The 15,958-nt window shown below is 40.2% G+C and overlaps 1 protein-coding gene across 2 annotated transcripts in view; it reads left to right on the top strand.

The window, feature by feature from the left end:
- The window catches only part of VPS45 (vacuolar protein sorting 45 homolog), a 50,773-nt gene extending 37,998 nt beyond the window's left edge, over window positions 1-12,775 (top strand). Inside the window, exon 15 of one of the 2 annotated variants that reach the window (XM_019740026.3) lies at window positions 9,862-9,998. In XM_019740026.3, the coding sequence (XP_019595585.3) occupies window positions 9,862-9,910 (49 nt within the window). In that variant the 3' untranslated portion in view covers window positions 9,911-9,998. Of the gene's footprint in view, window positions 1-9,861; window positions 9,999-12,126 lie in introns of those variants that run through there. The other variant, XM_019740025.3, reaches the window with a different exon arrangement.
- Window positions 12,776-15,958: the final 3,183 nt, after the last annotated feature.

Genomic DNA, 15,958 nt, shown 5'->3' on the forward strand with positions numbered 1-15,958 from the left:
CTTTGTACAGCTGAATAACATTTCACTACATGCATGTTCCATATTTTCTTTATCCATTCGTCAGTGATGGACATTTGAGTGGTTTCCACCTTTTGGCTGTTATGAATAATGCTGTTGTGAACATTTGTGTACAAGTTTTCGTGTGTCTGGTAGAGTTTTGAGAAGAACCATGACAGCTGACATATGTTAGCAGGGCTGCCTGGCTTTGTATCAAAGCTCATATGAATTAAGAGAAGTATTATTTCTCTTACATGTTCAAAATGATATGCGTTATGGTAAAAGGCAAGTTCCTAGGTGAACTATCCCCACCAGTTATTCAGCTGCAGTGGACCGAGCCGTTACTCCTCTTGGGGTTTTTGATGCATATGATCCTACCTCGCAAATAACTGAGCCTCTTGGTTTGGATTCGCAGCTCGCTTGCCTATCACTTCACAAGTTCATCAATAGTAGAGTTTGCGTCCCTGCTGGCAGCGTTGGCACTTGCAGTTAGCTGTGTGAGCTGGGAGGCCAAGAGCCAGGGCCGTATGGGTGAGGTTGTTCTCCCAGTACAAGAAATCCCTCTGCCTTCTCAGAATTCAGGATAAACAAGGAAGCGGAAAGGGAAGCCCGGTGAAGGTGTCAGCCAGCTGTGCTGCCAGGGCCCGAGCCCCGCCTGAAAGGCAGTCCGCTCCGCGGGGCTGTCCGTTCAGTACTTCTTACAGCTTCTGACAAAGAGAAACGTCTCCTGCCAGGAGGTGACCCCAGGTCAGCAGTCCTCTCACTGCCAGGTTCCCTTTCAAGCCAATAGTAATGACTACACATAGTAGGTTCCCTGTAATACTACTGGATTCCATGAGACCCTCATTAGCTCTCGGCCTGCACAATAATTAATGGTCCCCTTTTTCAGTTATTTTCATTCTAGCTAGCAGACAGATGAAGACAAATAGGCTTTTCGCTCCACATAATTCATGTTCATTATAATTAAAAAATTAAATATAGAAGTAAAAATCATTCATAATGCAACTCAAAGTTAACCACTGTTAATATTTTGGCATATTTCTTCCTAATGTTTTCTTCTAAAGGTTTTTGACTTTTGTTTGTTCTATGTTTGACATAATTAGGATCACATTGTACTTGTTTTTCTCACCTTTAATTATAATGAGCATTTTCCCATGAGTTAAAAATTATTTAAGATAATCATAATTGCTATATAATTTCAATTTTAAGGATGTGTCTTTTAACATTACTATTAGACATTTAGATTGTTTACAATTTTTGTTTGATATAAGTAATGCTGCAATAAACATCGTGTATATTGATAAACCCTGTCCCATCTCTGATTATTTCCTTAAGATAAAAATGTGCAATGAGGCAGTGTCAAATATTGCTAGTAGAAGTGTAAGTTGGTATAATAACTCTTCTGGAAAGCAATTTGACATTATGTATTCAAAGGTCAGGGTTGGCTCATGGCTCTTATTATTGTTGAATTTTGTTAGTTTCTTGATTTGTAAGCCACCGTGGCTCAGGTGATGGAAATGTTCTGTCTTTATTGAGGAAGTGGTTAAATGACTGTAAACATTTGTCAGAATCATCAAACAATATCATAAAAATTTTTTTTGTCTGAATTACATCTCAATAAAAAAATTAAAAATTCAAAAGAACAAAGCACGGTAGTACCAAACTAACACTTTTTCCTCTCTATAGTCAGAAAGATAAAAAGATAATTAAAAAAGGAATAGTTTTCTCAGTATGTAAGTCAGTGCTATTTAGTGCCACACCCTAGAACCACCAAATATTAGCTGTTGTTACGAGTCACATGCTTTGAGAAACACTGATCCATAGCATTTCCTAAAATGGGGGTTATGATGATACTAACAAGTAAACTTTATTTAGCACATACTATGTGCTCGACACTATTTTAATACTGTACACCTGCGCTATTCCATAAGGTAGCCACTGGCCACATGTAGCTATTGAGCACTTGAAATATGGCTTGTAATTTGAGGTATACGACAAGCATAAAATACATTTAGGATTTTAAAGACTTAGTACCCCCCAAAGTGTAAAATAATGCATTAATAATGTTTTAAAGTTGATAATGTTTTGGCTATATAGGTTAAATCAGTACGCTATTAAAATTAATTTTACCGATTTTTATCTTTTTAATGTGGTTATTAAAACATTTACAATTACATTGCCCCCTCACATATGTGACTTACATCTCTATTAGCTAGCGCTGCTGTACTCATTCTATTTTGTTTAATTCTTCCAACAACCCGATGAGGCAGATATTTTTATTATTATCATCAACCTCATTTTTCAGATGAGGAAATTGAGGTAGAGAGAAGTTAAGTACTTTGTCCAAAGTCATAGAGCTAGTAAGTGGCCAAACTGGAATTGAACTCAGATGTTCTACTTCCAGGCTCTGAGCACCTAAGTACTCAGTCACAATAATATTTTAAGAAGATTTATCTGGCTATGATTTTTTAAAATCCCTTGCTTACAAATGTGGCCAACAGTGCTTGTAAGGTGGCCAAAATGTTTTTACCAAGTGAACAATATGTCCACTTGGGAAATACTGTAAATCAAAGCAGGGAAAAAAATAGTATAAAAGCGAGGAATCATTTACTTTTGTTTTAAGATTTTTGTCATCCAAAGATAGTTAAGAATGAGATTTAAGACCATGTTGCTCTTTGCATAAATATTATTAACTTGATTAACTAGTGGCAGCTGTTAACTTCATCACTACTTGAGATGATGCCTGAGTGTTGATAATCGTAAGATTCTGACAAAGTAAATCAGCAACATTAATGTCTTTTTGTAGATAATACAGTTTAGGCTTAGAAAACATTTGGCATTTTGAATTTCTCTAAATAAATTTGAAGCTGGGAAGGGGCTGATTGATATTATCAATGGGTACTTTATAAATTTCGACCTAAACTAGTAACACTAGAAACTTGGACCTTCTCCTGTAACCACGAGTTGATTCACTCTCTGAATTATTTACAGAAAAATTAGGATACTGTGACAGAATTTGCATTTCAAAGGAAGAAGAATCCAGAGGAGACTCTTCTTCACTTATGGGCATTTCAGGATCAGTTTTGAAACTGTTGGAACCATCACTATCTTTGTGGAGATTTGGGGGCTGGGGGAGTGTTTACTTTCCTCCTCTGACCAAAGCACCATTGCAAGAGCTGTGATGTATCACCTGTCACTGACAAGCATTTACTGAGGGTTGATTATCTGTAAGGTTCTGTACAAGGTGCTACAAAGATGAAAACAAGTTCTGTGTCTTTCCAAGTCTCAATGTCTAATGGGAAAATAGACATATAAATGAATAACTCTCCTAAGATGCTCGTTTTAAAATTTGAAGTTAACCCACGATTCAAATCTAGATGTGGCCCCTGATTCCAATTTATTTGTGCACTGGAACATATATATCTTTTAGCTTTTCATTACAAAATCAATGTGTAATTCTTGTAGGACAAAAATAAAAAATGTAAATACAGCTAAGCAAAAAGAAGATAATGAAAATATCCATACTACTGCCATCCCACCGTAGGAAATGTCACACCCTAGTGTACAGCCTCTTAGACCTTTTTCTATTACTAATACACACATATTTTTAAATAAGAGGGAATATACTATACATGTACTTTCAATGAAAATAGTTATATATGTCATGTATAATGACTGATATCTGATCGTGCCACAATTTATTTAACTAATCAGCTTGTTGTTCCCTCAACAAATACTTATTGAGCAACTACTGCATTCCAGGAGCTATCTTGAGACTAGACATACAGTGGTGAACAAAAGAAATATTGTTTGATATTCATTGTTTATAATTTCTCACTCTTATAAATAGTGCTGTAATAAACATCATTTTGTATCCATCTTTATACACTTGTGCAGTTGTTCACTTGGGAGAATAATAATTGTGTATATACTATATGCCAGACAGTCTGCTGACTTCATTACACATATTATCTCATTTAATCTTATGAAGAGGTAATATTGTTGTGATCTCAGTTTTCAAATAAGAAGCTGGAACTTGGAGAAATTAAGTAATTTGCCTTAGGTCATATAGCAGGGAAGTACAAAAGCTGGAATTCAAGCTCAAATTTATGTGATCATAGATTCCATGCGCCACTAGCAATGTTGAGATGAAATTGCTGCATCCAAGAGTATAAATGCTTTTAAGATGCTAAGTAACTAATCTGCCAGCCCAAAAAATCTTACTAGTTTACACCTTCACACTGTGCCCTTACCAACACTGAAGTTAGCCGCTCCTGATTCTTAAACACAAATTTAAAAATCATCCATTCATATGGAGAAGGTTGGTTTTGAAGTTTACCCCCTGCCAGCTAGTATACTTTTCTCCTTTGCTTAGGCCAGTTGGAATGGATTTCTGTTTCTGGCAGCCAAAACGTTGCATTTTAGAAAAATGTCCTTATCTCTTACAAGCTTGTAGGACATGCCTTTTTGTGTAGTTTGTAAGACCCAATACAGCACTTGCGTATTTGTTTTAGGATTTGTTGGGTTCAATAATAAAAAGTGAAAAATGGAAGGAAGCTCTCAAAAACTCTTATGTAGTGACACAAAAGTGACTCATTTACTTCTTTATTTCCTATAGTATCTACATTTCTATGGTTTTTATCACCACAGAAAAATGTTCTGTAAATTTTAAAAAGCCATCAATGTGATGCCACTGGGATTATTAAATAGTAGAGAGCTGATCACCCTCAGCTGCCTGGAGCTCTCCTTCCTCTGCGCCTACTGAATGGTGCGTCCTTCGGGACACGTGTTCTGTCACTCAGATTGTCATGAGAGCTTCTGGGCTAGACTGGCACGTGTTATTTATAAGTCACCCTTCGGTAGTCTTTGGTCTTTTAAGGGGCAGTGAAGCACAGCAATTAAGAACATGGGCTCCAATGCCAGACGACCTTGTTCAAATCCCAGTTTTGCCACGTGTCCACCTGTGTGACCTTAGGCAAATGATTTAACTTTTCTGTGCCTCAGTTTTCTCAACTGTAAAATGGAGGTAATACTAGCTCCTTCATGTCACCGTTGGGATGATTAGATGAGGAACCGTATGTAACCAGCACAGGTAAGCACTCAATAAATGTGACTTGCTGCTGCTGCTATTGCTATTACATTTGGGGAGATCGAGTAAAAAAGACTGTGGATATTTATCACCACTACTTCTGTCATTACCCATGCTTCTTCTAAATCACTTGTTTTGAAAATCCTCACTTTAACATCATTCAAGAGCAGGATTACATTAGTATCCCAGGTAGGAACACACTGAGGCTGTGATAAAATTTCCTCTGAAGGTAGTGCAATTGCCAGATGACCTGTGGTCTGTGAGGAGAAAAATTTGAGCAGCTCAGTTTCCATTTGTGCTCACTAAAAATCTTGTCCAGGAGGCCCTCAGAGTCAGTACTTCTATAATTAATAGATACGCATCGCGTCATCAGCAGTCCAGGCTTGCTACAGTTAGGTTATGTGGGGCTCTGTTTCTTGTATTTTCTGTTTGTTAATGGTGGTCGCCATTCTCCTTCTGTAGTTGTGGTTGCTCTGACAACCTGACGTGGTCTCAAATGTTCCCCGTGGTGGGAAGGGACATCTGTAGCTCTTTTTATTCTCAGATGATACTGTCCTGTCAGACCTCTGTGTAACTGATAGTACAGGCAGTTATGTCTCTGAGGAATGAATGTTTTGTCTGAGCGCTATGAGGATAACCCTTTCTCCTCACAGGAGATGATACGTGCACGATGCTGGATCCATGCTTTTTTGTCCTATTTCTTCTCAGTGGGAAGGGAAATAGGGCCACGGGCTCCTGTTTATGTTTTGCTTTGCTTTTTGTTTCTCATAAATCAGGCATCTGGTACTAAGGTGGGAACTGGGAAGGAGCAGCTGCCTTTTTAAATAGGCAGTTACATTGCTTGTAAAAAAGTGTCGTAGGATAAAGTAACCTCAATAGAAATATTTTATATCTTAATTCAGTGTATCTCAAGGTCTGTTCCATAGGAAATTGGTTTGGGGAGATATCAACTAAGTTTGGAGAAAACTGTATCCTCTTGGAAAAGTCACAATTCACATTAGCATGTTAAAGATTCTAAGAAACTCCAGAGTAAAGAAACCCATTCAGCTTTTTTTCTTTATTGTATTTTAATATTTTATATTTATAAAAGAATATGTGTAACATATAAGTTAGAAAGTATAATCATATAAGGAACACCCTTGAATCCTTCACCTAACCCAAGATCTAGAAAATTGCCAGTAACGTGGATCTATCTGTGTTTTTCTCTCCGATTATATCCCTTACCTCCCAGGTAACCACTATCCGAAATCTTGTGTTTAGTTCCCTTGCTTTGGTGGGGGAAGGTTGTTGTTGTTGTTTTATCACTGATCTATATGTTTCTAAGTAGTGCATTGTCTAGTTTTGCTTATTTTTGAGTTTTATAAAAATAGTATACTTTTTTTCATTCAACATTGCTTCTAAGAGTCATCTGTGTTGTTCCATTCATTTTCGAACCTTGTTCATTCACTTTTCCGTGCTGTGTAACACTCCATTGTGTGAACACGCCACAGCTTACTTCTGAGCTGTTACCTGTCCCTGGACATTGGGGTTGTTTTGTTTACTGTTACTATGGCCTCTATCAAAGAGCAGCGAGAAGAAATGTGAGCCAAGGGCACTGACAGAATGTCATGAGGATGTTTGGGAACAAGTGGGAAGATCCTGAGAAGCTAGCCGCATGATACAAGGCATAGTTCACGGCAGGGGATAAAACACAAAGAAAGTAAGATGTCGCTGTCCCTGGTGACCTTGTCGTCCAGTGGGGCAGTCAAACAAATTTATATTTCTCAAAGTAGGGTATAATTAGTCCCAGGGACTCAAAGGCACAAAATGAACATGACTCATCTTTTGGAGTCCATTTTCAGATAGTTTGGGGGGATTTTTCAGGGGTAGAATTAAATAATTTCGCTGATAAGTACCTTAAAATATGTTTATCTCAAAATTGAAAAGGCTTCTTTATGAAAAATAACATAAAATTGTTATGCATTTTTAAAACGAAATACCAGAAAGAGGTCAGCTGGTAAACGAATTTGGACTATACCCTCAAGACTAATAAATTCACTCTCTTATGTTGTTAGAGGTTTTTAGGTACAGAAAATTGACAAGTGTTAATGTATGTAAGTTAAATAAAACGTGTCCTAAATAGAAATAATTAATTCTGGCAGAGTAATCAGGAAATGCTTCACAGAGGAGACAGCATTTGGGCTAAGCCTTAGAGAATAAGTTGGATTTCCATAGGAAGAAAGAGCAGTCGGGAAACAGCATAATTAAAGACAGGAGAGGGAAAAAGGTACAGCACATTTGAGAAATAAGGAGAAGTTCTTTACGGGTAACGTGTACATCCAGTGAGGGGCAGGGTGACCTCTGTGTCTGATTCCTAGTGTTTTCAGACATAGATGTTGAGTGCTAACCTTTCCCCAGGCTTCTGTATTTATTGTTAGATCGTCAGGCAAAGTTTAGCGTAATAGGTGACACTTAAGCTGGGGTCTTTACTTCTTTAAAAATTAGGAATCTGACTCATGTACTCACCCAGCAAACGCTTAGTTCAATATCTTTTTATACTAAGGATGCACAGATCAAGCAGATATTACTCACGATGTATATTAAGTGGTAAGAGAAGCCCTTACAACGCCCACAGCCCCCACTACTGCTCCTTTCTCTGCTTTCCATCCGGCCACATCCCATCCGCTCACCTACTCCAGGATGTCGCTACAGACTCCGTATCAGTTTTTCCAACTCTATCAGATCATTAATAGAAGCATAGAAACATGCTATTCTCCTCCCCACCCCATCTTTAAAAACCCTCTATTAACCTCCTAACTCTTTCCAGGTTCTATACTATTTCTCCGTTCTCTTTTATAGCAAAATTCTTTGAGAATTGTTTATATACCCTGTCTTTAATTCTTCTCCTTACATATTCTTTTAAACCCACATATCCTTTTAAACCTCACCTCTTTTCTTAAGCCACTCCGTCCAGGCTTTCACCCCCGTCACTCCCCAAAATTGCTCTTGTGCGGTCCCCAGGGACCCACACATGGCTAACCCCAGGGTCAGTTTTTAGCACTCATTTTCCTTGACCTGTCAGCAGCATGTGACACAGGTGGCCAGTCCCTTCACTTGGAAACACTTGTATCACTTACCTTCCAGAAACTACACTCTCCCAGTCCTCCCACCTCCCTGGCCATTCCTTCTCTGTCTCTTCGGCTCATTTCTCCCATTTTTGGAATGCTGGAGTTCTGTCCTTAGACTATTCTCTACACACTCCCCTCCCGCTCCTTCCTTAACATCTCAGATCTCGTCTCTCACTACCCAACACCTTATTCACTTCACGGCAGCCACACTGGCCTCCTTTCTGTTCCCTGAACATACCAGACCGTGGTCCCCTGCACCTGCCCTTCCCCCAGGGATATGCCCCTTGCCTCGTGCAGGACTTGGCTCAGATGTCAGTTTCTCTGCAAGGCCTTCCTCCACCACTGGATGTAAAATCTCACACCCCCAACACTCCAGCTCTCCTTCAAACCTGCTTTACTCTTCTCCATGGCATTTTCTTCACCTAACACACTGCAGAGAGCGGCAGTGTAACCTCGTGGTTAAGAGAACAAACTCTGAAGCCAGACATCTGGGTCTGTACCCCAACTCTGTCACTTTCAAGATGCAAGACCTTGACTTCTCTGTGCCCCCGTTTCTTCATGAAGTGGGACAGTTTCTATCTCATTTGAACAGTACCTTGTATATAGTGATATGTGTTTACATTATTATTGTTGTGTTATTATATTTTACTTATTAATTCCGTTTATCTTCCATCCTCCCCCCTTGGAATATAAATTCCATGAGGGCAGATTTTTTTTCACTTTGCTTATTATTATATTCGTAGCATCTAGAATACTATTTGTCACATAAGATATGGCTCTTAATAAATACCTGTTGATCCAACTGTTATCTGTGGAAAGAGTAATGGGGAGAAGAAGAATCGAGAAGACTTGAGCTTTATGTGTACTATTTTTAAAGTTTAACAAAAATAACTTATTCATGTAATAATGCCTGTGTCCTTGAAAAACTCATAGGCTTATGTGGAAAATGAACATGTAGGCAGAAGAATTCCTAGAGGAGTGGTAACATACAGCTGGGATTTAAAAGGTGCAGAGTTCCACTACGTAAAGTGTGAGAGGGATGGGGCAGCCTTCTCAGCAGAGGGAATGTATGTGCAAAAGCAAAAAGGTATGAAACGCAGCCGTGAGAGGAGAGTGGTCAGTGTTTTGAGCTCTTGTTTCGTCCTATCCTTCCCTCTCTCCCACTCCTATATTCCAGCGTCTCCAGCTTAGTGGTTGACTGGAATTAGCTTATACTCCATTCAGGCAAATATCGTGGGTTTTTGTCTCATTATTTTCCTGCAAGTCTTTTTCTGTTTTCCTGCTTCCCAGAAATTCCACTCATTTTTTTCATTGTAGCACTCTTCAGATATGATTCTAGATCCTTTGGTGTCTTTGGTATAATAAGAAACTCACACGTAATCTCTATCTGTGGAGGACAGTGAAAAAAGAGGAAGACAGAGAAAAAGGAGAAAGAAGAGTTTTGTTTTATTATAACACGTAGCTTTGCTGAAGAACACAGTTGCTCACTCACTTTAGTAATTAAAATTAAAATTTTAAAATTTTAAGTCCTGTGTTAGTCTCTAGTCCCGTACCTAAGACATAAAAGTAAAGAAACTTGTTTTTCAATGTGTGATGCAAGATTTTTTGAGGTTGACTTTTAAAAATCAGAATCTTTTTCTACCCACCTTCCTCTTTGCCATCATGTAGGGAAAACACGCTTGATGACAGCACAAAGCAAGACAAGCAATCGCATTAATCTATGAGGTGAGCCCCTGGCACCATCTCTTTATACCGTGTATCACACGGAGTTGTGACTGTGTCTCTGTCTCTGAGAGCCCCTTAAGGGAAGGAATCGTGACAAGTGTCATTTAGACACCTCGCTCAGTGCCTGCTACATAATGGATGCTCAGAAAACACTTATTAAATTGAACTGAGCTAAACTGGATTGGATTATAGTACCACAGGAAAAGGGGATTTTTGAGTTTGCTTTTTACGTGAGACTGAGTTAAAACATCTAGAAAAGAAAACTCACTTTTTGTTGTTTTTAAACATGGTCTAAATTTGGGGTACAGATACCAGTATGTTCATTGCCCATAATTGTTAAAGCATTCAGCAGTGACTCATCAAGTCCCCAAATAGATACTTTTTAAAAAGGCACAATGGCCCTAGGAAACAAAATTAGGCTTGGAAAATATAAATAGCATTTTCTCTGCAGTCAAGTTTGTGGGGTCTTGCTGATACACAGAGGATGATTTAAGTGTAATTTCAGGAAAGTTACTCCTTTCCTTTGCACAAGTAGCAGAGTCTGAAGTGAAGCAAAGACCATCTGATAAGTTCTTATAGTGTTTCCCAGCACATACGCGTCTGTTTCATGCTTCCTAAAAGTCATTTTCTGACCTCCGAGCGTCCCTGGTCCATCTGGCCCAAACGCCAGGCCAGATTGGTGCCTGCGTTTCAGCAGAGGAATAAATGAAGTTAGTTTCTGCTCCTTTCTCTCTACTTCACCATTTTTCTCTTTTGCAAAGGAGTTTGGAATTTAAATCCTCTAAAGCCTAGACTCTTCCAGGTCTGAAACTACAAAACATTGGTAATAACAAGGTACCCGGTCATTCCGCCAACCCTCTGTCTACGATAGATCTCTCTCGAGAGTGACTCCGGTGTACTTTTAAAAACTGCCCAGAGAGCTATGTCATAGAAGAGCACAATTGGCTCTCTTGCCAATGGGGGGCCATTTAACTCATTTATTCAGTATACCTTTGTGGAGTAGCTACTAGGTGTTAGCCTCTGTGCCAGGCCCTGGAAAGCCAAGCCGAATAACTCTTAGTCCCGCCCTAAGGAGCGCACAGTCTGTTTGGGCAACAATAACATGTAGAGTTCCTAATTCATACGAATGCAGTGCTAAACGGGCACTAGGACCAAGCGGTAATAGTGCTGGGCATCATTAGTTCAGCATGGAGGAGTCTGGGAAGGCTTCACGGAAAAGGTGACTTTCAACCCTCAGTCTTAAAAGGATTTCATCCGAAGGAGAAGGGCAGTCTATCATTTCAGACATAGGACATAATCAGAGCAAAGCATGAAGGTATGAAAGCTCACGACGTGTTTAGGGAACAGTGAGAGGTTGGGCATGAACGGCGCATGCGCTGCATGGTAGGAGCTGGAACCAGATTGGGAAGAGGCGGTGCTGTGTGGTGCTGAGGGCACGGAGTCCAGAGCCTGGGGTTCAACCCAGCTAAGCTACTGACTAGCTGCTGGGGCCTTGGCAAGTTACTTAACCTCTCTATAATTTAGTTTCTTAATTTTTTAAATGAGGGAAATAGCATCTATTTCATATACACACACACACACACACATATATACACACACATACACGTACGGCTTAACACAGTTCTTGGAACAAAATAAATAAAAGAGGCCACATTATAAAGGGCCTTGAATTTCAATCTGTACATTATTCTGTAAGCAAAAGAAATGTTTTAAAGCAGAAGAGGGGAGAGTATGCAATAGGATATAATCTCTAGTTTAGAAAATTAACTCTGGTGCCACTTTGGAGCATAGATTGGATAAAGAAGAGACTAGAGGCACAAAACAAGTTCTGAGGCAGTTCCAAGAGTACGCGTAGGTGAGAGGTGCTGACGTAACACGGCTCTGAGTTAATACAGCTGCCTTGCCTTTTAAAGTTCTGGGCTCTTAACTAGAAATTTCAACCTTGCAATACCAGTCTTAACAGAGCTGACAAGTTTAACGCTGGAAAACAGTGAGAACCCTGGGGAAGAGCACAAAGGGCTCTCCTCCTAGTCTGGACGTTTCAGTGCTCAACTGACGCTTCTGTTCTGCCCCCAAATGTCAGACCAGCGCTTCCTGCATATTAGTCACGATGTCGTCCCATCTAGTTAGATGTCATGAGCAAAATAGTCTGGTTTTGGAGATGCTTTTTTTTTTTTTCCTTTGAGTAACCTCAAATCTACTGGTCAGTTTCCTAGAGGAAGTTCTGGCTTCTGGAGCGCACAGCCGAAGCAAGGAGAGCTCTCAGCTCATGGCGAGGTCAGCAAGCAGAAGGTGAAATGGTGATGGAGAGGTGAAGACAATGGCACAGTCTCCTCTGGCCGCGCTGAGGGTTTCCCACTGAGCGGAGACAACTGAGAAGGGACTTGGGTTTTGTGCTTGTTCTTACAACCCGTCTGCAGCTAGCCTGCTGGTTCCTGAACTGTTGGCACAGACGCCAAGACTCCCAGCCATGAGTTTGGGAGTAAGTCTGAGCCCATCCCAACCCACTTTTCTCGTGGTTTCTTTAGCAAATAAATAAATACATGTATTCCTTGTGTTTAGTAGCACAATCACTTCAGTTTCTGATGAATTTGCTTGGGACCTTACTTGAGAAAAAGGTTATCAGAGCTTAGAGGAGTTTTTAAAAGTAATCATTCGATGCACATGCTACACTCTCTCTCCTCTTGACCCCTTTCACTTTTTTCATTAACCACATTCCTGCACAACTCATTTCTGAAAACTCATCATGTTTCTGTAGAGAGCCATCCAAAAAATTGTCTGTCCCTACATTGCAATTTTCTGTGGCACTGAAACCATGTATGACTGTAATAAAAATCCATTTTGTGAAAAGATACAAGTGATTTGTTTTTGTTTCTTTGGGGTTAATAACTATTTATGGGAATTCATGAGATGAGGCATGAGCTTGCTTCGCACCAAACGTGGGGAAGGCATTGCCTCTGCCCAAAGGATATTTAAAGTGTGTTAAGGCAAATAATAAATTCTGGTGTCAATTCCACCTCTCTTGAAAGCAATGGAAAGTGATGCTGTCATTAGTGCCAGGAAATGACGGTGTCCTCAAATCATAGCAAAAACACCACAGTGCAATCCCTCCCTGGTTCCCTGTTAAGTCCTTTATCTTATTGCACTTTTCCGTTTTTTGGGGTGTTTTTTAAGCATTTTATTTAGCCCCCAAAATCCAAAACATTTTTCAAGAAAAATTCCTCCAGCAAAATGACAGAATAAACCTCTCTTCCCTTAAGTGGTAGGATGCTTTTTGCCTTTCTTTTATGTTGGTAAACATTCTCAAGCATAGATTAGCCAAAGCTCAAATCTATGTCAGTTATGTGACTTTGGGAATGTCATTTAAGTCGCTTCCGGGCTCAGTTTCCTTACCTATAAAATGAGAGTAATAAAGTACCTTCCTCATAGGGTGGTTAGCATTAAATGAGATAATACATATACAGCACCTAGAACATCTGAACACTCCATAAAACTGACTAATAATAGTAAATAAGATTGATTCCTGTCTCCAAGTTGGGGATACAGAATCACCGTGCAAAATGACAGGATTCCTGTCAACACTCCCACTGCCCTAATCAGCAGTTCAAGAATGGAAAAGCTAAAATTCCTCTCAGCTCTCAGCCATTGTTTTTTTACCATGCGCTCATGTGAAGTCGTAGGCTTTTATCCACATTGGAGCTAAGAGCTAAGATCTAAATTCTTTTCTTTTTGTTGCAGTCCCCTTACGTACTTTCTTTTTTTAATTCTTCATTTTTTTAAAAAGTGAGAGAGACTTCACTTAGGGAGGCAGTATTTTAAATGCATCATTTACAAGTTACATAGTCTTTCCAAATCAACAGAAACCTCCCTCCTCCAAGCAGGATTACCTGTGCTTCCCTTCCTCTTGGGAAGATAACTCTTTGGAATAAGAAGAATAAAAACAGAGACTTTTCTTATACCATTCTCCTCGTTATTCGTCTGCTTCCATTGTGCCTAGTCAACTAACAATATCAAAAAGGGTAAGAAAACAGCCCTACCCTCTGGATGTTTGATGCCAGAAGTTGCCATTTCTTTATTAAAGGATCAAAGAGTCATATTTTTAATTTAAGATTTACAGTGCTGATTACATTATTACTGGCCCTTTATTTTTTCCCTTTAAAAACATCATTTTAATTAAGGTCCCATATGCTTTTCCTGACCTCTCTTCTGTAGACTGAAATGCCCTAGTCAAAACCTCTATGTCCCATTTATTCTACAAAAGCCAAGGTACTTGTTTTTAGCTAAACAACTGTTTGGATAATAGTTTCTGCCCAGTAAACTTGTAGGCAATTCACGAGTCCTTATCTCTGAGAGCGCCCTTCTCCCTCCCACCTGTAAGAGGAATTCCTTATAAAAGAGCCAGTTGAAGACTGAAGCTAGTAGCCATTGTGTCTTATCCAGGGTGATGCAGCTCGGGAGGTAACCCCACCACCCAATCCTCCCAGTATCTTGTCTCCACCACAGAGAAACTGGCTTGAGTGACTGTTGTGGTGTGTGTGTGGTAGTGTCATGCTCCCTGAGCAGAGTGCTGTGAAAATGTGTAAGGGAGCCCTTAAGTGCTTACTCAGATTTCCCACCTAAGACGGTCTTTGGAAACAGTCCCCATTCCTAGATCCCAATTCAAGTGCCATAAGGTTCACCTGGTGAGAGACAGGTCAGCTTAAAGAACAGGCCAGGGGAAGAGTGTGGCGGATGGAAAGGGGTGAGTTACAGGACAAAGGGAGACAGTGTGAGGGAAGGTAGGGGCAGGCTGTTTGAGGCAGTGTAGCAATGCAGGTTAATGAGAGAGAAAAAAAAACAGATTTATGTAACATCTTAAGGAGCAGATAGGCAAGGAAGGTTCTCCAGCCCACATGCATCTGTTCTGGAATCTGAAAATTACTTAGAAGGGTTTTGATATTTTAGCAGTCACTCTCTCTGCCTGATGTTCCACAACGCTCCCACTCCTGCCTGATGCAGCCAGCAGCCAAGGACCCCAGGACCTCGCAGACAGGAGGCACTAAAAGGAGGGCGAAGGAGGAGGAGGAGTGGGGCACGTCATGAATTACTTTTTTCCATAAACCAGAATCTATTTACACTATAAATGCAATCTGCCTGGCCAGCAAGCCCTCCAGAGATCATGTAGGCTACTTTTCTTACCAGCTCGTTGGGGCGTTTTGCTTCCTCACCTATGAAGATGCCCTGGATTTTCTCATTCTTTTAAAACCACTTTCTAAATACAGAGGGTGGGAAATAGAGATAGTGAGACAGGGAGAGGATGGTGGGAAGGGAAGAGGGGTGTGCGTGCGTGCGTGCGTGCGTGCGTGCGTGCGTGTGTGTGTGTACGAAGCCTAAACAGTAGACTGGAGTCAGAAAACCTGGATTCTAATCCACTTAGTGTAACTTCCTGTGTAAACATGGGCAAGTCGGTTGATTTGCATGCCCTGTTTCCCCCTTTTCCAAGGGGGAATAATATTTGTTCCATATGCCTCACAAGGTGGCACTAAAGATTTAAGGAAATGATATATAAAAGCATTTTGAAAGGATAAATTCCTCTATCAGTTTTATATAGAGGAATTAATTAGTATGATAAATGAAAATAGGTTAAGAGGAATATTACTGGATTGGGAGCAAGAGGGGGCTGGAAAAAGAGAAGTCCCCTCCTTCATTTGACAGATACCAGAAAAGGCCAAGACCACTCCACTCCTCAAAGCACAAATTTGGCCAACACTTTCTTTTATCTTGACACATCCCTAGGAAGAGGGTTCTTCCTTTCTCCCCCTCCTCTGTACCAGGGATTTAATTAGCCACGGAGTACAATATTTATAGTTTCAAAAGACTTTCACAGGTCGTCTCCTATATTGCCCTAACTTTCCTTGTTGATGGAACTGGCTGTCTATCCATCACCATTTAATATGTGGAGGAACGGAGGCCTAAAGAATTTCAGTGACTTTCAAAGGCCAGGCAGTGATGAAACCAGCACCCGAAACCTGGGCTTCCTGACTCCCCTCTTCCCCCTAAA

The sequence above is a fragment of the Rhinolophus sinicus genome, chromosome 7 (genome assembly GCF_057876585.1).
Source record: "Rhinolophus sinicus isolate RSI-liver-muscle chromosome 7, RSI-T2T, whole genome shotgun sequence".
Classification (NCBI taxonomy): Eukaryota; Metazoa; Chordata; class Mammalia; order Chiroptera; family Rhinolophidae; genus Rhinolophus; species Rhinolophus sinicus.